Source organism: Dendroctonus ponderosae, unplaced genomic scaffold, assembly GCF_020466585.1.
Source record: "Dendroctonus ponderosae isolate FM_Combo_2020 unplaced genomic scaffold, Dpon_F_20191213v2 Dpon_F_20191213_7, whole genome shotgun sequence".
NCBI lineage: Eukaryota > Metazoa > Arthropoda > Insecta > Coleoptera > Curculionidae > Dendroctonus > Dendroctonus ponderosae.
In genome coordinates, this window is record NW_026018916.1 from 10,089,267 (window position 1) to 10,113,389 (window position 24,123).

The window sequence follows — 24,123 nt, forward strand, 5'->3', positions numbered from 1 at the left end:
TATTTGTCTTGTACGTATTGGGATGTTGGAAAACTATTTTTTTTACTTGTGGAAAATCAATGGCTACAGGAATTTTTAATGAAACTGGCTTTTCAGGCGTAGGTATCTGGAATTGGTATCAGTTTTGTTCTAGAAACGGAACACCCGGTATACCTATTATTGTATATATTATCGCTGCTTAAAACTTGCGAACCATATTTGCCATAAATGTTGGCCCACGATCAACCAGCTTGGCAAAGTCTTAACTATCTTCATAACAAAATGATATTACAAGTTTTTGCTTTTTAATATTCGATGGATTTTCCGTTATTCGCACCGTATCAAAAATTCGGATTAAATCACAATTTTGTGAAATGTTGACGCTTGAAATACCAAAATCATTTTTATTTCAGTATATTTTTTCAGAGTGATTTTTTTTCACTATGAATAAACAAAAAAAACTAAACAAGACTAAAAAAGTTAGTAGGAGCCATTTAAAAAACTAAGCCTGTTTTCAACTTAAGGTGTTTATTCCTGGTAAACTATTACCGCAGCCCCAATAAACCATCAAAATTATCCTCATTTGTTAGAGAACCAACTGCGACATAATATAGGGTGTTTCATTAAAAAAAACATATGTGCCACGGGGTTTTAGGAACGTCCTGTTTATCGACAATAATTTTAATGCATGGCCAATATTGAATAAAAAAGTAATTTCAAAATCGCACACCAATCAAATCATCATATTCCACCCCGTCTTGGTTGCACCGCCTTGTATATGGCTACATCCCCTTCCGCACTGGAAGACTAGGGCAAAACGACTAAAAGCAGATAAATCAATTTTGGGGGAGTTTATTAAAGAATCAAGTTCACGCCACTCCTGTATATTCCCAATAATCCTTATTACGTAAGAGTCATAGCGAGACGAACGAGGATTTTACAAAGAACACAAAAATATCGAAAAGGCAATAATGTATCCACAAAAAAAATAGAAGGTATTTCACACACCAAGTAAAAAGTTGTGGTATTATTTTGAAGAAGTCTCCATTTGCAGAAAGCGGATGGACGTGGAAGTTTCAAAGCAAGTTTCATTAAAATCCATCGTTCAAGGATGTCTCGATATTTCACAAAACACGATTTTTTAAAAGAACTTTGACCAATACTTGAAAAGTCAGACATTTTTTCTTAGTAAAAGTTTGCTCAGATCATCTTCTTTTGAGCCAAAGAATGTCGCAGTACCATTTTGGTTCTCATACCATACTGAAATTCATTCGCTGGCGGGGAACTGAACAGTTTTCCTAAAACTTCACGAGACCCGTCAATGTTTTAATATATTTATATACATATTGCAACCAAGGTGAAATAAATCGACCTTCAGGGGTAACTGAAACTACCCTCCACATGCACTACTTTTTACATATTGCTTGTAAAATGTAGGTAAATACAGGACGTTGACGTGCGTGGGGAATTTTTAGAAAAATTATTTATTTACCCACGAGAGAATTTATTGCAGTTAAAGTCTCCACACTGTATATTTTTAATTCTAGGTCCAAATAACAGATACATTTAAAGATGTTGAGCATATCAAGACTTTGCATTTCCTCAGCCAGCAGAGCTTTTCCGAAAATACAAAAAAATGCTAGCATGCTGACGCCCTTTAGAAACTACACCAATTTAGTATTTAAACCGCCTCAAGCGTTGCTGCGAAATTCAAACAAGGTAAGAAATGACTCACTTATTTAACTAGACACGAAATATAGTAATTTTATAGTATTAAAGGGATGAATCGAATTAAATAAAGATAATTATTAATATTATTATTATATGGACAGAATTGAACAATAAATAGAATTAATTGAATTGGCTTTTTAAGTATCTGGATTGATTTTCATGCTATTTTTCAAAAAACGCCCGTTTAATCCATTTTATTTAGGCATTCCAGAAAACAAGCGGCAGTATAACTGTTCGATTGGTCTCAGATTCACCCCAAAAACCACCCAAAAGTGTTGGATATTGGTTACTTGCTTGCAGCGGGATGGTTTTTGTAGCAGTTGTTCTAGGTATAAGCATTTATTATGGTATTTTGAAAAGTATTTACGTTGTCGTTGAAGAGATTGTGAAAAGGACAAAAGGATCTTGAGAATACTAGTTGACGTTTTACAGTGTGAATATAATTCTGATAAATTTTATTATTACGAGCGGCCTGTTATCTGTAGTTATGTAACGGGGTTTGCAATAAATTTAGTAAAACAGATATATTTTTGTTTTAACGTAGATGTAGATGCCTTTATCTTCTTATTGGTATGGTAAAATAGTGGCGAATTCTTAAAAAAACCAAAAATTAAGGTACTTTGAAAAGTAGTGGAGCAGTTGTTTAAAAGTGTACATGCGAACTTTCAGGAGGGGTAACTCGATTAACCGAATCTGGCCTATCAATGGTTACTTGGAAATTATTGGGAGAAAAAATGCCTCGGACGGACCAAGAATGGGAGACAGAATTCGCAAAATATCAACAATATCCAGAATTCAAGCTGTAACTATTCATCTTTACTGAATATTTTATAATATAAGTGATTTATTTGTAGCAAAAATAGAGAAATGACTTTATCGGAATTCAAATTTATTTGGCATATGGAATATGGTCACCGTCAATGGGGCCGATTAATAGGAGCAGCCTTTTTGATTCCGGCAGTGTACTTCTGGAGCAAAGGAAAACTTACGCCTGGCATGAAGAAAAGAGTTTTGATTTTTGGCTCATTGATTGGTGCACAGGTAGGGGATTATACACAGGAATACTCGCGTTCATTTAGTTTAAAAATCAAGCCCCACTAGTTTTTTTAAAAAGATCCTAGCTAACCACGGTGTTTTTAGGGGCTTCTTGGTTGGTATATGGTTAAATCTGGATTAGAAGACCGATTTCATGGAGAAAGTGATGTACCAAGAGTATCACAGTACCGCCTAGCCAGTCATCTGGGACTGGCATTTGTTTTGTACACACTTCTTTTGTGGTCAGCTTTTGATCATATAATCCCAGCAGAAACGATAACAATTAGTAAAGCGGCAGTATTAAAAGCTAGTAGGAAATTTAGAATGTTGGCGCATACCACCAAGGGAATGGTTTTCTTGACTGCAATGTCTGGTAATATTTACGAAGTAATTAATGTTGTGGGCTAGTCTACTTTTTTATTTACAGGTGCTTTTGTAGCTGGATTGGACGCAGGGTTGGTTTACAATTCCTTTCCAAAAATGGCAGATAAATGGATTCCTGATGATATTATGGCATACACTCCAAAGTTAACTAACTTTACAGAGAACCCGACAACAGTGCAATTTGATCACAGAATACTTGGAACGAGCACATTGGCTCTTATTACAGCGCTTTGGTGGCTTAGTAGGAAACGAGTATTACCAAGAAGAGCTTATATTGCTGCTTCTACATTGGCTGTTGTGGGATATTTGCAGGTAATTCGTCTCTGATGCAAAATTTACTAGGTTACTCAAAATTGGCGATTATGAGTGTGGGTTGAGGTTAAAGGAATTCTTTTGGTGGAAATCATATACTTTTGCAAGTATGCATGTAAAAGTATATGGTGGAAATGTGTAAAGTTGATCGAACAGTTAGAGATCTAATCCTTATTCAAACTAGTACTTAATATGAATTCTTCGAAAGTTCAAGATTGAAAAAAATCTACATCTTTGAATAATTTTTCATGTGCATTTTCAGTGGCTATTCCTATCAAGACCAGAACGTTCTTATCTTTATTGTTATGAAGGACGACTTCAGCAATTAGCTATTCTTCTCTCTGCATTTTCTCAATAGAATTTTTTCCTTGTAATAAACTTAATTAATAAATTTTCATAAAAATTTAAAATTATCACGCTGAGTCCCGTGAGGCACGCTGAAACCCGGGCGTGTTGCGTTATCGACTTTGAAATTTATTTTAAATTTTGAAAAACTACCCAAATATGCGTTGTAGCGCTAACATGTTTGTCATCAAATATCTGTTTGGATGCATTTTGCCTTAGTTTAAGCAAGAATCTCAATGTTTATCTATATTCGTAAGCTAACATTTTTCCGTACTCCCCAAGTAAGTCCCAGTAACTTCTTAGAGTTAGAGAGAGAGTAGAGATCTTAACGCATTTGGCTCGGACAGAGGAAGATTGTCCGCCTGCTAAGTTCAGTTCGAGTTCAAGTTTAGGGGTTTTTAGGAGTTTAGTTGAACTCTCAGATCAGATATTATTGCCTTTCGTGAAACTCAAGTTAAAGGTTCCATTGCACACCCGAGCCTAAAATAAATAAAGCCAATTTTGAATGACCTTGCATATAAATTGTGACTGATCTCAGTATGTGTAGGTTGCACTTGGGATTACGACGCTGCTTACCTATGTCCCAGTTCCAGTCGCAGCCAGCCACCAGAGTGGGTCTCTTCTGCTGCTCTCAACGGCGCTATGGTTAACTCATGAGTTGAAGAAATTACCCAAATAGCTTTGCTTCGTTTTGGCAAATTTAGAACCAAATGTTATTTGCTGTAAAGTAAGAAAGTGTTTCGCTTGAAGGATGTCAACCATTAAGTATTTACCTACTGCGTTATAATAAAGTTTAATTCTACAGGTTGATCTTGATTCCTAAAACTACGCCATTCAAATTATTGTTTAACCATTAACTTCCGGACAATAGTCAAGTAGGCGTTAAAATTGTATGTTCAATTAAGTTGAAAATGTTCGTATTTCGCATTGTTTGCAAACATATTTGCATTATTGATTTTACACAGAATTATTTTTAATTATTATCAAATCCAAAAACTATCAAGAAAGTTCGGACTGGATTCGTCTTGGACAGACGATGTTTTACATCTCACAGTATAATTTTATTGATTAATTTAAACACAACCACTGTAATACAATCAGAACTGCATCTATCCATTGACTGACCTACTGAACCGATTCTAACTGTAGATCTGGATCTTTTTGTCTGAACGCTCGCTATGGCTTCTTTTATACTTACGTCATGCTGATCATAGCAGAAACGATATTACGACTTATTTTAATGAATAGTCGGCATAAGTGACGATATACATAATTCAATCAAGAAGCTCAAAAATTAATTTCAATTGAAAAAAACGAAACTTAATAATGATTAGACTCCTCAAAGTTCAGCATCTTTTCACAATATCAAGTTTAGTGCATTTTCTATTAAAAGCATTGGTAAATTGTAACTATAATTAAAACAACTTTGTATGAAATACGGATATAATTTATTTATATATTTACAAAATAACTGATTTACTATCATTATTATTTATTACATTATTATTATTTACATCTCTCTAAACATTTTCATTTAAGTAATTAAAAGAAAAAAATATTCCAATTAAATTATTATCCATAGTATTGCTCGGAAAAAAACATAAAAAATTCGTTATGATGGTCATTAAATGCTTTGCAAGAATGCATTTACTTTGCTGAAGACTATATGTATTTTGTAATGAACAATTCCAATTTTCTTTTAATTTTGCAATGTCTGTTAAGTTTGAATACTTATGTTTACGCATTTGTGTTAACGCCAATATTTTATATTTAAGTGCCAATCGTCGACGTATGTCAATATATACTACATCTATTATAAATTATACAAGTAAATAAATCATAAGTTTGATAAAATAAACAGTCTCTTTAACCAAAAATACTTTTAAGTATATAGTTTTAACGAAAAATGTTATATCAACTCAAAGGCACCATCATCAAGAATAAAATGCTCCTCCACATGCCTTTCAAATAATGCAAAATCAACATCTTTTTGATATACTTTACTGCACAATGGGCACACTCGATCAAATGTTTGTGTGTAATCTGTAAGATTGTTTTTCGCACTGGGACTCGAAGTTTTAGTGCCGCTGTTTTCAGGATTATCAGTTTCAGTGTACTTATCTTCAAATGTTTTTGTTACCAAATCTAACGTGGAGGTACTCTTCTCTAATTTTGGTTTTTTACACTGACAAAATTTGCATTGAAGTTTTTCTGAAAGGAGTTTTTAATAATCAAATATTTTTGACGTTAATACGGGACAAACAAGTGTGGAAAACGAATCCTTTGTGGCTTCTGGGAAGAATCCGGATCGAACCATATTTATTGTGTTTATTTACCATATAATAATTTGATTTTATTATTATGAACTTTTTCATAAAAAAAAGCAATAACGAACAGCCTGTCCTCACCTGTTCCCACAGTGGAAATTTGTTTTGAAATTCATGACGAGCAACTAATGCTCACTAAAACGCAATTTAAATTTAAATTTGACAAATCATCAAAAATGTAACGAAGGTCGACAACTTTCGAATTTATAGCGTAACTATCGAAATTTGGTACCCTACTAACCCAAACTCTCGTTTACTGTGACTATCGTAGTAGGATAGACGAAAGGAAGCCTACACATTTCGGCGCAACCAAATAACTCAATATTTCTTTATTAGGCCTGGGCAACACTGTTAAGTTGCGCTTTTGAGTTGATGCCGCTCTGTTAGCTAGTGAATTATAACTCATCGCGTCTCACTACACCGCACCACGAATTGGGATTGTGGCGGAATAATTCTTGAAATCAGAACTTTTAAAGGACATTTTTAATTAGTTGAAATTTCGTTGGTTTCTATCGTCACTCGGAAATTGAGCAACAGTTTAATGTTTAAGTGATTTCTTCTCGTTTTTTTGTTTAGTCAATATTTTTTTAATTTTAATTTCGGCGTTGTGCATCATTGCATCTGAGTGAAATTAAGGTAAATTTGAATGGTTCTAAATTTAAAATTAAATAAGTCAAAGATCGGCGCTTGGAGCGTTTTTCGTTTACTTGTTGATTTTCGTTAAGTTGGAAAGTAAAATTTGCCTTTGGAAATATTGTAATGCGAACAGGCACTTTTACAAAAATGTCAACAATAAACAAACTGAATTCAAACTACCAAACACGAGCAAGAGTATATGTAAATTATTAAATAATCATGTTTATTCTGTATTTCGGTGTATTTTTTTCCGAGAAGCTGTATGAATATTCAGTTTCCTATGCCTTTATGGCAAGTGCGATAGTTTGTGGAAATGTAGTAAACTTTTTGAGGATTTATTATTAGGTAGAAAAAGGAGGATGGGGCGCCAGCTTGCAGAAAGCTGGTAAGAATAATCTCTAATCTAAAACTCTTTTAGGTTGAACTGAGTTTAGCTTTCCGACAAACAAGTGAAGCTTTATGGATTCTTTATATTTCTCTCTTTCTCTTCGCTTTGCTGATTTCAAATAAGTTTGGCTGTGGACAGATGTCATGCTGTATTAAACACATTTTCTCCTTTATTTCTACGTGGCACTACGCAGCTTTCAGTAAGCTTAGTATTATTCATGAACTCACTCGTAAGGTGGATTTGGTGTCGATTAAGTTATTGGTTCTTTCGTAGTTAACTGTTAAACTTTGGGAATATTTTGGGCGGCTTTGTATTTTTCATATCAAGCTCATCTGAAGCTTTTCGCTAAAGAACCGCTTCTGATATGGAAATTTGGGATTCAGTATTCAATACAAGAAGCATCAGCTTACTGATAATGTGGATTTGGTTTCATCTGAAGCTTGTCTCCATAGTACCGTTTCAGGTACGCAAATATTAGTTCCAGTTTTATGTTCAGAAAAAGTCAAGAGTTTTAGTTTCGCCAGTTTTTTTTAAATCGCAAAATCGTCTGAAACATGGCGCCGCCTTTTTTGACATTGCTCAAGAACCATTTGAACCACAGTTATTTTAAATCGGGCGCGTTTTGTTTTTGTATATTCATCGACCACAAAAATACATTTTCCACAAATGTGCAAACTATGCTCAAATGCTTAGTTAAATGACAAGTTAAAAAAATTAACTCAATTATACTGACCTTTCAACAAATGAATATTCTTTACATTCAATTCCAAAACCGTCTGCTGCTGTTCAACTGCAGTTCTTAATAGCTTTAAATCGTCTCCATAACTTTCTATTTCGGCAAGTAGGTCGTTTTGGAGTTCTTCGTCAAATAAAAATCCACAGTTGTCTGTTACTAACTCTTCATTTGAAACAATTAATTCGGAGATCTCTGAGCACAGCACATCTACGTAATGTAATTGTTCAATTGAAATGTGTATGTGCATTTAACACAAATAGGTTACCTAATTCTTTCCTTTGCCTATTAAAACTATCAGATAGCTTTAACGAAATATCTTCCAGTTCTAAACTGATTTTGTCATTCTCTTCGAGATTTTTTTGTAGCACTTTCGTTTGCAACTCTGATTTAGTAAATGTTTTTGATCGAATTAAATTGTGCTGTGGTGTGGAACTAAATTGGGTTGTAGCATGCTAAAATACAAATCAAATAGATACAAATCTCCTGTAAGTGAAATTACATGAACTATATAAAGTAATCAGTACTTCTAGTTTGATTCAAAAGGTAGTTGTTGGCCAGAAAAAGAGCGAAAAATAATGTTGCTTTATCACTAATGAAAAACTAGTTTTCTTAATAGTTGTAGTTTACAGGTTATTCTACTTTTCCACTTTACTTGTGTAGTTCATACTTTTCTTGCAGTTTTATAAACATTTATTACAACATTAAAGCCAAGTTTTTAGTATTATATTGACATACTTGTATTAAATATTGATATTTGCAATATGCTGTAGCACATAGTAATCTTCGCATTAAACATAAGAATTATGTATTTTGGCGCTCAGATACTGCAGCCTCATTTTCATTACTTAATTCGTTTCTGTTTTGCAAATGCGGCAATTTGTTCCATAGTATTTTTAAACTATTACTTAGAAACTTTGTGTAGAATTTGAATAAAAAACCTTACCTGGGTTAAAGTATCATTTATTTTAGTAAGCTGACTACCTAACGTTGAATTCACTTTTGTGAGTTGAGTGAGTTTCGACCAAAGGTCTTGATTTTCATTGGTGACCATTTTCACTTTATTTTGTAACTGTTCTTTTTGTTCTGATAATTCAGCAACCTGCAACAATAATCACCGTTTGCAACGAAATAGCCTACTTTATTCAATATGCAATACTTTACTTGAGATCGTAAATTATCCACCTCGTTGATGGAACGGTTAAGATCCTCATGCTGACTGCATTTCGATCTTAAATTGATATTCTCCTCTTCCAAGAGGGCTACATGTTGTTGTAATTGTTTACATCTCTCTCGAAGGGTATGAACAGCAATGTGCAGGGCATACTGAGGTCCTTGTTCGGCATTATCCATTTCAGTAGCCAATGGTAAATACTTTTTTACTATCAAATAATACTAACTACACAAAGAAGACCAACATGTAGTCTATAAGAGCAAATATCCCATAAAGTATTTGAACTATTGCAAATTTAACCCAAATCTAAAAGCTGTTCATGATCTACGCTTTGTATTGTCATGGAAAACTTTTCGCACTCATTAATCCCTGGATGGCAGAACACATGAGTTTGTTGTTACTTTCTAATCTCAATTAGAAATTTGTTTTGTTTTCGCATCTAAATAAAATATGTTGATATTTATGATCTTTATACGTCACAGCTAATAGAGGTTATGCACAGCCACAGATTATCAAACTATTTAGACCGCCCACTCTATTTGCAGCGCTCTTGCGGCCTGAACGACCAAGCCTTCAATTTGGCGCCATATTCAATTTTCTTTTAGACTTTTTGTAATACTAATAGAGTTATGGGATAAAAAATACAAACAAAGCAATTGCATAGACATGTATTGGTATTTTTTACTTCTTCTTCTAATGCTAGTTCCGAATATTTATGAGAAAAATATAATTTTTTGTACAGCTTGGTGAAATATTTAAGCTTTTAGTTACATTGTTTGGTCACAATTTTTTTGCCTTGGATTACACAGAACTGTATATACTTTCCTGACTGTGTTTCAATTCTAAATAAAAATTTTTTTTACTATCTGTTATTTTAGAGAAACTGATGATGGTGGAAAACACCGAAACGTATTTTAATTGATAAATAGACAATAAATGACTGAAGCCCAGGAATTGATTTTGATTTTTGATTACACAGAACATTTATTCACGTTTAATTCATTTATTCATTCACATGTTTTTCTGCAGAAATAACGAGACAGACAAATAAAAGTCGTTACAAAATGTAACAACTTTTTGAAAATTTTAAATGAAATAAATTATAATTTGAAAACTCTTGATTTCACAGCTTAAAGTGTAAATGCAAATTTGTAAGTTGTCTATCTAATGACGTATTAATATACAGGAACTTCCATTTGAAAAATAAAAGTTATATTTCGTTAAAAAATGTTATATTAAAGTCCACATTCTTAACACCCTGTACAATGTATTGATATTTTGGTTCAATATGATTCTTAATGGATCTGTGGTGATTGGAAAGACGTATTTTTTTGTATCTTTAACTGTTTTTTTTTGCTTCTACAATGCATTTTTAGATACCATGTTTTTAAGTTAAATTTTACTAAAATGGCGATAATCTGCCAAAGTCGCAAATAAGAACAAAAAACAATTTACGGTGCATATGCAGCGTTGCAAGGTGCATTTCACAAGCTAATAAAAATTTGGTAGTTCTATTTAAAAAATACACTTTGATTTTGCCTCGCTTTTCTGAGACACGCTGTATCACATAAGCTATTTTTAAAATGTGCGCACTTTGTGGTCAACAACTTTTATATCAAACTATTTTTCGAAAGTTCAACACCAACGGAAATAATGGACTCTCTTTCACTAAAAAACCGTCCTGTATATTATTTCGTAAATTGGCGTATTTCCAAGCATCTATCCTGTATATTGTATTTTCCTCTGTTCCTGCTTTACTAATAAATTACTGTTTATTTTAAGTATAATGAATTTTATTTTGATGGTTCAGATAAAGGATACAACCCAGGAAAGGACAACATAACAGTAAGAAAATCAACGATAGCCACGCCTCCTACTTATTCTACTAGAAGATGAGTGCGGAATTTTGAATTGAAAATAATACTCGCGATTAAGACATTTTTTTTATTATAGGCCAGCGGCAATAAATGATTCACATGCGATCTCCGCTTCAAGTTTCGACAAGTCAATGGGAAAATTTAATCCAGATTTGAGTCAAAGAGAGAAGTGGAAACTCAATAAAAAATCAACCATTCAACTGTTAGAATACCTAATGGGGCTTTCAAAATATACCGAATATTCGATTTATTTCTTTTGCTATCTTCTTAAAAGTCGTGATGGTGTGCCATTCACATTTTTTTAAATTGTCTTGTTTGCCTTTTTGAATATTTCTGGAAAACGAATTGTTTTGCGGAAATATCAATAAGTTAGAAAACATTATTTAAAAATCATAGATCAAAAATTGAGGAAAAAAGTCACTCTAATTAGAAAATAGATTTTTATTTGTAACTTGTAACATAGATGCCATTAGCGAGACTAGTAAAAGTTGGCTAGCGACTTTCTAATTTCATCAGGAGACATGCCTTCTGCCCAATAGTATGCATAATAGACAAAGTAAGAGATTCCCATTCCCATTATTGCACCAAATAGAACATCTGAAAATGAAATGTGATTTTAAATACTCCTTAGCAGTGTGTTGTCTCAGGAATCCCTCACCAGAATAGTGGTGGTGGTAGTCACACGTTCGACTCACTCCTATCAGGACCGCGAAAATAACAGGAATTATGACTGTAAGGCATTTCCATCCTTTGTGTCTTCCTGGGTCTTTTATCTGTAGAATTCGGCACATCCTCAGAGTCATGAAGAACATACCCGAAAAAGCGAAAGTTGCATGTGCACTTGGAAAGCTTTTCCTGCCTATAAATTTATTTAGTTTGTTCAAAAATAATTTCCATAGGTTTCCTTGCACCAACCATCCATATGTCCCCGATATTCTCCGGTGCAATGATTTATATCCGTTCCATATCCATCGGGAAAACATCGCATGAAGAAATTGGGCCTGGGCCTTCCCACGAGTAATTTCAGCATAACAGTGAAAATACCATTAATCATATACACCAATGTCAAGGCATAAAACCCTAAATACAGAGCGTGTAAACGCAAAACCATTTTTTTCAATGCACGAATTACCTTTTATAATGTCCTTAAGCCTTTGGTTCACTGCGTATTCGATAAGGAAAAGTATTGCTGGAATGAGTACGAGTAGAATGTACAGGCCCCATTTGGGTACGATTGAGGGGATGGAAGGATATCGATACATCCACAGTTCCTCTTCTTCAATATGTCTGATGAAAGGGGTTTGCTTGTCGAGCCACCTAAATGGGAATTTATTCTAGAGTAGCGATCGGTTTGGCGCTGAATAAAATCATTGTCGTACATGAATATCATATACAGAACTGCTCTCAATGAAACTTCAGAAACATGATCAGCTACGTCCATTTTCCAGGTTTAGTTTGAGACTGTTGGAAAGTTCCATTTCATTTTTTAAACATCCCAAGCCATTGCCAGTTTGGCTTGGAACTCAAAAGTACACTGAGAATTTTGAGTGGATTAACAAAGACCCGGTTTTTGTCAAATTTAGGTTGAATTTGATGGTGACTGGTCTGTGGTAGTTGAAATACCAGCACACATTTTCATCACAATGCCTGGTTGGCCTGCAACTTTTTTAACTGATATTTAACTTAAACTTGTTGAATTCACATTGGTCTAAACAGTTGAGGCCAATCTACTCAGGCGCTTTGTATGTATATTAGTTGTATTTAATGGTATATGAAGAGTATAGTCATGACGATCTCATAGAGACATAATTCGTCTTTTTCCTTTTATACGTTTCAAGCGAAATCAGTTGTTCTGCTTTGTTTAACTGAAGTTTAACTAAAGTTCAAAATGCCTTGCTGAATGCTTGAAATTGCTCTTTTCCTCGGTTGAATATTGTAATCGTTGAAATTGCATAAAAATATGAAAATAAACTCGTGAAAGTTATATTTAAATACAGTTTAAGTTCAGTAGTGATTAAAACTGCGATCTGTTGGAATTCCATTGCGCGGGAGAAACTAGAAAAGTATTTTTACTATAATGTTTTTACCGGAAAACATGAATTTCCTCGCTCACGTCGAAGTTTCGCACATGGGAATCGCGTTATTCGCGTCATCGTCAAGGTTCGCAACATCAGTGGCATCGTTGCCAGTCTTCCCGCGGCGTCGAACCATTGAGCGTCGCGACGCCGACACCGCTAACCTGGTTTAGGCCGTAAATTATCGGATTTTCACTATTTGTGTTTTTTGACGTCTAGTCGGTGTTTTTTCTCCCGATGACAATCACTCGAACTGAATGCGAACTTTTATGGTGCTGTCCAGTGGATTAGTAAAATATTGTTACAACAATTGAACCGGAAAAGTTACTGTTTAGTTTCGTCAAACACTTGCATTTGTTAATATGTGCATCTATGATTTGATAATGCCGGTAACAATTTCCTGCAGAGTTTTTTTAAAGGCGGTAAGTGTAGATTAGTCAACAAATGTGCATGTTTTGCTGTTTTTTTGATAAATATTGACCGACTTTGAAAATAATATCAAATTATTCACTTTTGCGTCATGTCCTTAATATATTTTTACAATATTTGGGCTAATGCCCAATGCAATAATATAATAAATAATATATGGTTACTTAGCCACAGCTTAAGCAGGCGTACTGTATATATTTCCTAACTGCATGTTTACAGAGTGTCCGCCAAGGTATTTGAAATAGTTTGCACATGAATTCGATTTTTCTGCGGGTTTGATGCTTCAGAGAGTTCAACTAGCGCAACGAAACTTGTTAGCGTAATTTTACGCACAAATTTTTCTTTTCATTGTCCCTGGATTCCCAACGGTTCATGAAATATTCGGGGGTAATTGCACAAGTGCTTCAAAATTACCGATAATTTTGCATGAAAACTTGTTGTCTAAAAACTAATGAGTTTATTTTCATATTGTGGCGAAAAAGCCCGACTCCGAAGGAGGAGGGCTTTTTCGTTCCAATGTGAAAATAAACGAATGCAGTTTTTACAACAAGCTCGAATGCAAAATTATCTGCTTATTTTGATGCACGAGTGTAATTTTTATGAACATTTCCTGAGTAAACAAAGTTAATGTGGATTAATTTTATTTCTATTATATTTTATTACACTTTTAATTTTATTACTTATGTTTATTAAATTTAATTTGAATATCTTAGGTATGTCAGGAAGACATTTGATGTCTAATTCAACATGAAAAGACACCTGTCAAATATTTTTTGTAAACAATGCAATTATCGTTGAGTGATAATTGCACACTGTGCAATTACCGCTGTAATTTTTCGATAATTGCACACTTCAAACGGACAGATTATCATACGAAGGAAATATTCGCAATAATAATGAAATTAAAAGATCACAATAATCAATGCACAACAATAAAATAATCTCAGGCAGTTTTCTATTTAATTTCCGTATATTTTTTCTTGGTAAGGGTAAAATCCTAATGAACTAATAATTAATCGCATGGATTAAGTAATTTTACTGTTTACACGTGAACTTATTTTAACTCTTGCAAGGAATATTGGAAAAATATTAGAACCAATTCCTAGTAGTAACTAGTTAACCCCGATTTAGGTATCCAGAAGAGAAAGCAAAACATTTTGAACCAATACCATCTGAAATATGTTAATCCCTGTTTTATTTATTATTTGTTCAAGGCTTTGGTTCATAATTATAATTTTTCTCACTTAAACTGAATAGTTTGTATGTTAAGTCTTGCAGACCGTTCAATTTTCATATCGTATTTAAGGGCGACTAGGTCTGATTTAATACTGTTCAATATCGAATTATTTTTCGTCTTGCAAGAGTCTCACAAAACTCTTGCAAAAGTCTTGGTCTTGCTGAACATGGTTTTGGTCCTGTTGTTAGGAGTATATGTTCAATGACAGTCAGTATTCTTCGTTATCAGCAACATTTTTATTAATAATCGTTTGTAGGTCTTCTTTTGTTCCGCTAACAGGACTCTGTCGTCAGCGTATCTTAGAATATTTATTGTCGTGTAATTGATTTTAATGCCTATGACTATCAAGTCACCAAGTGATTTATTTACTATCTCTTCACCCTTTGCATGTCTTTCTTCAGATGTTCTATCTTTTATTAGTTCTGGTAGAAGCTTGCTTTTATTCTTATCACTCTGTGGTGAGACCTTATTATAGTCAATAAGGTACACGTGAAGGCCTTGATTTATGTGCGAGTATCTTTGTGATGGCACATTTTCTGCAAACAGTTCCGCTCTGGGTTTTAGGCCTTTACGGAAGACGATCTGTGTGCCTCTGATATATGCATCTAATTTTTTGAATTTTTATATGAACTTTGTAATTAAGAATGATTTGCTTGTAGTTTCTTGCAACACTTTTATTTACAGTAATCTTTGCTTGCCTTTTTCATCTTTATGCGGAGTCCTCGTTGTGCTTAATTGTATTGTTGTTCATTTTATCTTTTATATTTAGTTAGTTTAGCATAATTTCAGTATGCGTCGGGAGACCGTACGTCTATTATCTAACTACTTAAAATAAGCAGTAGGAAATAATTATTTTCTTTCATTACTCTCTTGGGATGAAGAAGTTACATTGCTTTTTAACTTTACACATAAGTTTAACTAGACACATAAGAGATATGAAGTCGGTCAAATTAAGATAAAGGTGCGCATTTTGATGCTTAACAAAACGGTGTTATGAAAATTGCCAACTAAGTACTACCAAAAATGTTTACAAATACTTTTATTTTTGATGACCTTTAGTGTAGAGATATTTTAAAACAATTACTAGATTATTAGAACTTTTTTAATGTCCGCCAAGAATACACTATCAGGTCCTGAAATTTTGGGTTGCGCTGCTACCATCATCAACTTTTTTTTATTCCGACCCGTATACATATTTGATATCTGTTTATGAATTCTACCGACTCATAATGTGACTATAATTTCTTTTCAAACATTGTCCGTTCCTGAACAATATCATTTTTTACCATTTTATAATAAAACTTTATTCTCCGCACGCGAATTTTTAGCTGTGTAGTGTTTTTAGGATATTTAGACATTCATGTCGAGCTACTTTGTTTAAAAAATGTTCTTTCACTCTTCCTCATTTGTCGACTGCTCAAGAAATATGCCATATAATTATGTGCGGAAACATTGCTTCTATTTTACAAGATTCCAATGACTCGAATTTGTAACACTCTGTACCCACATTACACACATTGTACATCTGAAATGAAAAAAAAAGTTTAATTTTTTTCTCAATATTTTTTTCTCAGTATTATTCCGCTTACTCTTATAGGGGAGATTAACTAGAATTCCAGTGTTACCAACTTTGAAATTCCGTAGAGAAATGGGGTCAAACTAAAAAGAAAATCGCATATTTATGGCCCAAGTGCAGAAAAACGCACATAAAAGATTTATGTCAGCCAATAATGTATTTCTCGTGCTTGTTTTTTCCACCCTGGGGGTCGCACGAGGTAATAAACGCGACTGGACATTTCCCCATAGGACTTTACTTGGGTATTTGATATTAATTCAGTGGAAACCAGGTTTTAGTGCTTTGTTTTTATTTTTCATGTATACTGCTGGTTTGAAAATTCAATCGTTACTGTTTTCTATACCGCAGAATTGGCACAAGTGCATAACAAGTTTTAAAATAATTTTACAACCCATACACATGACCGTTCAAATTGTTTATATATTATTGATCGTATTTGCGTTGAAGTGTTTGCTTGTGCAAGAGCAATTAGCATGCCAATTTTAGGACATTTGGCTGTCCCGACTAAGCGACTAAATAAACATGTAACACTTATCTAATGAGGCAATTTTTCAACCATTAATCACTTTTCCGCATCGGTTCAAAGCCTATCAATCTTCGGAAATTGTTAAAAATTAATTGTGCTTTCGATGATTTAAAAAGCAATTAGTCATTATATGCATACTTTAAAAATACTGATTATCAAATGGTAGGGCCAATTTCACAAAATTTTTGGTTGAGTTCAGTTTTAAGTGTTTTATTTTAATGGTGGTATTTTCCTCTTCACATCATGATTTTGCATAAAAGGAAACTATTTTCCAGCAACTATTCTTTACATCAGAATATTCCGTCTTGTTGGCTTCTTTTGGTTGCTGTTTGCCCGTGGATCACTAGAAAGTTCTCATTTGATTCCACCTTTTTGAAGCGAGAAAAATGTCCATTTTCAACAATTGAATGCTCGTGCGAAAGCAATGAATGAAGCAGCTAAGAAAAATACAAAAAAGTGTAATTTTTTTGTCGCTACTCTACTCAACGCTTTTCTTCATAAATTCCTGCTCATCCACACATTAAAGCATGACTGCAATTTTATTTTTCTTAACTCTTTGGTCGAATTTAATTTTAGACCTGTATTTGACGGCCTGATACGCATTTTAAATCGGCTAACGCAAATATTAGCAATATAATTAAAGAAAAGTTATATAATCGTTGAATGTGATATCTTGATAATGGAAAATTTAATTTCTTTACGCTCAAAACAAGCATGTCTTAATTTATGATTTCGGTACTAGGCGTGTTGATGCAATTTATCAAAAGTTCAATTTTTAAGGCAACGCAGGCATGATAAAACAAAGCGTGTAATAAGTTTATGGGGAGGCGAGGAGGAATGTTTCATAAATAAATGTCGAAAATAATGCTGAGGTTGGGCATACTACCGGTTTAATCAAAATTGAAAATTCGATCAATTTTACTCCAGTTTTTTCTCAGCATCCGACTTTCTCATTAAAGTTTATTGATGTTGCCACGTTTGCCGAGTCACAATCACTTTATTAAGATTAACATACTTATTCTGTTTCATTCGTACATGCTTTCCATTAAAATTATACGTACTAACCATCTTAACTGTCTTAAGACTTATCGGGGCTCCATGAAACTATACAAATATTTTACGACTGCGGGAATATTTAAGATAGAAATAAATACTTAACAAGTCTCACAATGATTTTTTAGAAAGATTCATTTGAAGCTAAATTTGTTTAAATGAAGAAATCGAACTGCAAATGGCGGGAAACCAGCAGAATTTTAATATTCTTTTTGTTCTGCAGGATTTAACATGGTCTAGAAAAATGTTGAGGCACTGAAAGGGGCACAAAATATCCATTCGGATTTTTAAAATCGTATCATTTACTGTAGAAATATTTAATAGCTTACATTGGAATATTCGAAGAGCCTGTGACGATAAATGCGAATAACAGGAAAATGCTTTCTGATTTAAATTAATGCACGGCCGTTTGAAGAATAATATTTAAATTATCATTAAAGGGCATTTTACAAATTTTCTTACAATTCGAAACTGTTGACACACTTGTGCTACAGACAAACCGAACGAATTTCACTGAATTGTTGATTTGATCAAATTTTCTACTCAAAGAAGAGTTTAAGAGCTGTAAAGCTAAAAAAAACTTAATCTCACTATTTAATCACTGCAATTTATTCATTCTAGAATGATTTCAACTGTCTCGTTTTCCAGAAATTGTCATCAATTTAATTTAAATGCTAATCTAACGATAAACTAATGACTAATGAAAATCAATTGACATATTTTTTTTGCGGATGAGACTCTCTAAGATTTTTAAACTTAAACAGATCACAACAGTTGACTCAGAAGTTTTGCAAGGTGAAAATCTGTTTATTGTTTATGGCTGCGAAATAAAACAAAGCTGCGTTAAAAATATTAATTATTTAAAGTAAATATTGTGCTAGGAAATAAAGTGACTCAAACTAACAAACTAAAATATAAAGAGTATTCGTATTATTCTGTGAATAATATAGTCTAAAAGCGACAGCAAAGTTAATAAAAATTTCAGAAGTGAATTTGAACAAATTTTGTATCTTACAGGGCGTTTCCATTGATTTAAAAAGCAATTATCTGCGAATTCTAAAAGGAAAATAATGCTAGTTTGTTTTATACACAATATTTCATAGTCCAAGTCCAAGCTTAGAAAATGCAGGATATTGAAATTTAATTTGGAAAAAGTAAAATTGCAAATTTACCCCAACTTTATGTAGATCTTTTCTATATTTTGACCGCTAAAGCAAATTTTTGACGCAAACACATTTTCCTTTTAGGAAAAAAAATGTGGAATGGATAATTTGCACATTGTCATATTTATCATGACTACTACAAGTGATTCAAACAGGGGATGTAATATGAAAATCCGATTTAAAAGTACATAAACACTTAAGTAAGCCATATAAAACGATCTCTCTTGAAAATGTTTTCGCGTTTCCTATTGCCATCAATTTCTGCATGTTTATTGATAACAATGTTTTGCATGCTCCTTCCTTTGGCCTGGAATAAGGAATATCTTCTGTTGCCGAGTCTTATTATTACCCTGAAAGTGCCATTTGTCATCTTGCAAAGTAGCGAATCCGTGTCTGTAACAAATGAAGTTTTGCATGTACAAGAAGCAGGCTAATGTAGTCGATCCCTTACATGAAGATACAGATTAAGCAAATAAAGCAAATGAGCTTCTTTGTCATTCGACATCTATTTACTGGTGTAATTTTTTCAACTAGATATTTGAAGAACTACAAAAGGGTTTAATTTCCGATTTCGGTTCAGTTGTTCGGTAATGTATCTAAAATGAAATCTGAAGCCCAGGAGACGTGCGAACATATTTATCTCCCATTCGCTCAATCAAGCAAAAACGCTTTTAGACTTTAGAAATGCACATATATTGAAATCGCTTTCAGCATGGGACTGATGACTTTATTTGGCTTTGGTGTGTTTGATTGAAGTTTGAACTGCAAATACCCGTTGAATTTGGAAAGCTACGAAAACAAAATTTGATATGCTGCTGGAAATATTGTCCTGGCAAATTGGTTGACTACCTCTGTTGATATTCGCTTAAACGTATTTATTTATATTGGATGGTTCACTTTTTTGCAGCAGATCTTTAACAGTCGATAAAATTGTGAAAATATCAATTAAACGTTTATATGAACATCAACCCATTAGCACAGATACTTGAGGCAATTTTTTAAATGTTGATTACATTTTGCACTGGCGTAATCTCTGGGTTCAACTTCACATTACAACCATATTTAGTAAAATTGGAATTGTTTTTTATTCCACAAATATTGCCAATCGAGTCTGATTAAATGAAAAATTCATGCTTGAATGATCAAATGATCGATCGGTATCTACAAAAGTATGTGATGAATTTCATTCGAATCTGCCGCAGCAAAATATATTTTTTGAATGAAATCAAGTTATTGAATTTATTTTTTTTTAATAAAAAACTCAACTCAACTCAACAGTGTGCTCAGGTACATTTTGGGACTGATTTATATCAACTATGCTGGTCGAATAATGTGCATCTGTTGCATCAATGGCATGTTTCTATAAAATAGACTTCAACTCACGTAGATGCGAATAAATCTTAAGATGCAGTAGATAAAAAAATCCATGGTTGCAAGCGCAAAAATTTAAACTTTTAATTTAGTTTCACTTAAAATGTTGTGTTGAAAGCTGAAACACTATAAATCTAAAATATAAACAACAATCAACTAAAAAAATAGTATAAATAAAGAAATTCATCAATTCAATCATACCCTCAACATGAAACACTGAGCATGCAAACCATAGTTTGAGCATTCGGATTAAACTAGAGTCAACAATAAAAATTCTGTATAAATGTATTTTCTAAATATTCAATTTGTGGGTTCTACTATTCCTTTAAATATTTGCACACTTTCAACATATTTTTAGTAGCAATTATCATAAGTTTTATACACATAATTTGTCATGTAGAATTGTCTGAAAGTGGGAAAACCACCTTTTGTGTGGGTGTTATCTCTATGAACAATTATGTTTTGTTCCCCTTTGAAGAACTTATGTGACTATAAATTAATTATTTAAAGTATTACAGAAATAACTCGGTTGATAGATGGTTATTGAAGCATACTAGGAAGCTATAAAGATTTCTTATGGTTTCAAATGTAAAAGAAGATGAAATTAGCTGAATGTGATGCTCTGGGTACACAATACAAGCTGATTTCCAAGTCGATGTTTTTTTTAACTGCAGATATAATGCACTGACACAAATACTATTTTCAAGTTCTTCGTTTAAAACAATCCTTTTTCAAAATTCACAATTCAACTACAATCGCAAAAAGTCCACAATCTTGTCTAACTTAATTTAGGTGTTCAAAGTTGTGACGATTAACTTCAAGATAACTGTGGCAGCTTTTTTAAAGCTTCTCGTGTGTTTTGTTGTTAATTAAATATTTCATAAAACCACATTTAAAATCGCAAGCGTTTACAGCTGGCTACTTTGATGGCACATTTTGTGAAAGGAACTCATTTTGCAAAAAAATGTAAATACATTTTAACCGTTAAACGGTCTAGTAAAATGTACGGCCCAGCAAGTAATCCGTTCACATTTCCTGCCAACACATTTGTGTATAATCGGTGTGGAAAATTGTTTTTTGGAATTGCTTGGGGATTATTAAGCCACCAAACATGCGTATTTCTGGAATCGTTAATTTTATTTCGGGCGAAAGTTGTTTTGCCAGAAGCAAAAATTTCATTTGAAAATTGTTGGAGTTGTTTTCAAAACCATTCAATGTCCATGAGTATGCAAAGAATACCACGTTGCTCTTGTTATAAGGTTTAAGTTATTATTTTTGTAATTTCTGTAAAATACATAATATAATTGTTAGTAATTTATTAATTAAAAGAGAGTTTTTTTCGACATTATTAGTCTCTGCAGTTCAGATATCGATAAAATCATGGAAAATTATACTCGCTTTTAAAACTGAACACGCTTCTATGAGAAAAATGGGTGCTTAAAATTTAGAAAAACGTTAGTTATTCATGATTTTTTTAGGAACAATCTGTGTAAAAGTAGGACCTGATACACACAAATTATAATTTTCTTACGGCGTTCCAAATTTTTATTGCAGAATATTTTTTATTTGAGTAGTATCGATAATAACGCGCAGGAATGCATAAGAAATGGATTAAAATTTTTATACACTAAAGGTATTGAGAAACTTAGGTTTATACACTAAAGGTTAGGTCCAAAATCTAACCCAAATTTAAAATTAGGGACTTGGCGGTATAACCAATTGGGCCACTTTAAAAAAATATTTTATATGTATTGAGCACGGCCTGAAATTATCGGAATTATTTTAACTGTATTTTTCGAGTTACAGATAGCAGCCAATATTCGTGGGTCACTCTGTATAGTTTAGCAAGTGGTAAAGTAAAGAATTAACAAATATTGTCGATTGTTTATGTCATGTGAATATTGACTGCAATATGGAACAAAAATGTTTCCAAATGTAAACACAAAACCAGTTTTGCAAGTTCTCATGCATCGCGCTTCAGAAAATAATCCAAAACACTACTTAAACTTTACCTTCTATAGTACTACTAAAAATTAAGTAATTTGAAGTGGTTTGAACTGATTGAAGTGGACAGTTTAGTGAATAACGAACTAAAAAAATCGTGGTCAAAGAGTGAAAACTTGCAGCTGCACGCCCATATAGGTGATTTTCGGTAAATATCCCTTACTCAATTGGTGAATTTGAGAAAGATTGAATGGCTTGTATGACTGGATTTTTATAGAATTTAGTGTGTGTATAATGTGATTTTTTACAATCTATTAGTCTTTGTACAACGACGACGACAATGACTTTTTGCAAGCGCAGCTGTTGGTAATGGAAATCGGTTCGGAAATTTATTCAAGTAGCTTAGAGCTAGTCCAGTTTTTACATGCACATGTTTTGATATAATAACTGTCAACTCTTGCTTGCTGTAACAGCACGATTTGTCATAAAATTTTCTCCAACAGTGATAAGGAATTTCTGGTTTTTGTGCGACATTCGCGACAAAGGAATGTATTCCCGGCCCTGTTATTACTCTAAAAGCCCTATTTGTCATTGTAGAAAGTAGGGAACACGCGAATATAACAAATGAACTGGTTTACAAACCGCGAACATAACCGCGAGTCGATATAGTAAACAATATATCATCGAAATAAGTAGTATTTTGGAGCTTCTAGCCATAAATTTCCAAATAGCACACGTTGCAGCAAAGTTTTGCTAGCCGTTCATGGTTTCGTTAAAAATGAGAGTTTGGAACATTCATCATGCGAAATTGGTAATTTTTTTGTTCCGGCCCGAGCTTAATAGTACGTGAAAGTTCAACTCATGACACGAACCAGTTTAAATGCTATTCGTTTAGCCGGTTTCATTAGGGAACAATGTTTTACATTTCAATGGTTGGGCTTTTCAATTCAATCTGAAATCTGGTTAATAAATGCCAATTATTCGTATTTTCTTCTTATTCTTTATCTTTTTGTTTATTATTTACTTCTTATTTCATGGTTTAGGTAATTTTGGGCCATTACTTATGAAGCAAACCTCGATAGGTCGAATGTGTAGCAATTGAGAACAATGTACAGATATAGATTGTCGGTAAAGTTTAAAAATATGAAAATTTTTTTATGCAGGTCACCGAATAAAGCCAACTCTTATTAACTTAATATGGCCATGGCTGTGGTTTACTTTTTACTTAAAAATACTCCCTATTTTTCGTAACATTCAAGTTTAAAATTATTTTACTGCAACGGAAATGTAGGCCAACTGAAATTTTTGAATGAAAATAGATGAGAAATTAAATCAAAGCAGAATGAGGATAATTTTGGAAAAGTCAACCAAACGCATGTATTTTTATATTTTTATGTTCATATACTTAAGTTGTAGATAAGTTCTATATTGTTGAGGCGGATTCATTTTTTACAAACTTCTTTTTGGGTATTTCGCCTGAAAAATTTTTGTCTTTAAAAAAGACAGAATTTCCTCACGTCTTTTATTACAGATTGATAAATAGTGCTCCCATTTCGCAATAAGAACGAATTATTTATCAAAAAGTAATCAAGAGCTATCACCTAGAGGGTATCCTGCGACACACTTAGACTCAAGCTGTAAGAGAAAATTCCAATTAGTAGAGAAATTAATTTGAAAAATTACCTTGATGTTAATAAATTGTGTAATAATAGTAGGATAATACAGTATATGAAAATTCGCTCTGATAATTCGTCTGTGCAAATTGTCAGTTATGTGCCTTTGACTTAATCTCATTGTTTAAATTAATAAAGGTAATGTTAATTAATAA

At 32.9% G+C, this 24,123-nt stretch overlaps 4 protein-coding genes across 8 annotated transcripts in view; 2 read left to right on the plus strand and 2 right to left on the minus strand.

Annotated features, from left to right (window-relative positions):
* LOC109542821 (cytochrome c oxidase assembly protein COX15 homolog) overlaps positions 1-4,590 on the plus strand; it is a 5,479-nt gene extending 889 nt beyond the window's left edge. For 2 of the 3 annotated variants that reach the window (XM_048668611.1, XM_019912228.2), the window contains exons 2-8: positions 1,527-1,698; positions 1,913-2,039; positions 2,380-2,512; positions 2,565-2,751; positions 2,851-3,118; positions 3,173-3,441; positions 4,334-4,590. In XM_048668611.1, coding sequence (XP_048524568.1) covers positions 1,552-1,698; positions 1,913-2,039; positions 2,380-2,512; positions 2,565-2,751; positions 2,851-3,118; positions 3,173-3,441; positions 4,334-4,465 — 1,263 coding nt within the window. In that variant the 5' untranslated portion in view covers positions 1,527-1,551 and the 3' untranslated portion in view covers positions 4,466-4,590. Of the gene's footprint in view, positions 1-21; positions 99-1,526; positions 1,699-1,912; positions 2,040-2,379; positions 2,513-2,564; positions 2,752-2,850; positions 3,119-3,172; positions 3,442-4,333 lie in introns of those variants that run through there. The other variant, XM_019912229.2, reaches the window with a different exon arrangement.
* Positions 4,591-5,265: 675 nt separating this feature from the next.
* Positions 5,266-9,543, minus strand: LOC109542822 (protein spindle-F). The gene is made up of 5 exons (XM_019912230.2): positions 9,035-9,543; positions 8,817-8,972; positions 8,139-8,325; positions 7,871-8,080; positions 5,266-5,997 (listed from the first exon to the last, which is right to left on the minus strand). Exons 1-5 carry the CDS (start codon positions 9,221-9,223, stop codon positions 5,696-5,698), a joined length of 1,044 nt encoding a protein of 347 aa, XP_019767789.1. The 5' UTR covers positions 9,224-9,543; the 3' UTR covers positions 5,266-5,695.
* A 1,801-nt stretch (positions 9,544-11,344) lies between these two features.
* Positions 11,345-12,520, minus strand: LOC109542784 (phospholipid phosphatase 5). The gene is made up of 5 exons (XM_019912154.2): positions 12,301-12,520; positions 12,054-12,238; positions 11,837-12,001; positions 11,580-11,780; positions 11,345-11,518 (listed from the first exon to the last, which is right to left on the minus strand). The coding sequence occupies exons 1-5, from the start codon at positions 12,360-12,362 to the stop codon at positions 11,400-11,402; spliced, it is 732 nt and encodes a 243-aa protein (XP_019767713.2). The 5' UTR covers positions 12,363-12,520; the 3' UTR covers positions 11,345-11,399.
* Positions 12,521-13,120: 600 nt separating this feature from the next.
* LOC109542837 (chondroitin sulfate N-acetylgalactosaminyltransferase 1) overlaps positions 13,121-24,123 on the plus strand; it is a 98,734-nt gene continuing 87,731 nt past the window's right edge. For all 3 annotated transcript variants that reach the window (XM_048668634.1, XM_048668636.1, XM_048668635.1), the window contains exon 1: positions 13,121-13,418. The gene's annotated coding sequence lies outside the window, so the exon portion shown is untranslated. The remainder of the gene's footprint in view (positions 13,419-24,123) is intronic.

Bases quoted from the DNA above. Each gene is read 5' to 3' on its own strand.
- LOC109542822 (XM_019912230.2), bottom strand. From the start codon at position 9,223: ATGGATAATGCCGAACAAGGACCTCAGTATGCCCTGCACATTGCTGTT. The intron at 8,081-8,138 runs GTAACCTATTTG...TACATTACGTAG, and splicing joins TAGGCAAAGGAAAGAATTAG to ATGTGCTGTGCTCAGAGATC. The intron at 5,998-7,870 runs GTCAGTATAATT...AACTCCTTTCAG, and splicing joins GAATATTCATTTGTTGAAAG to AAAAACTTCAATGCAAATTT.
- LOC109542784 (XM_019912154.2), bottom strand. From the start codon at position 12,362: ATGGACGTAGCTGATCATGTTTCTGAAGTTTCATTGAGAGCAGTTCTG. The intron at 12,239-12,300 runs GTACGACAATGA...ATTCCCATTTAG, and splicing joins GTTCTGTATATGATATTCAT to GTGGCTCGACAAGCAAACCC. The intron at 12,002-12,053 runs GTAATTCGTGCA...CTCTGTATTTAG, and splicing joins GCTTAAGGACATTATAAAAG to GGTTTTATGCCTTGACATTG.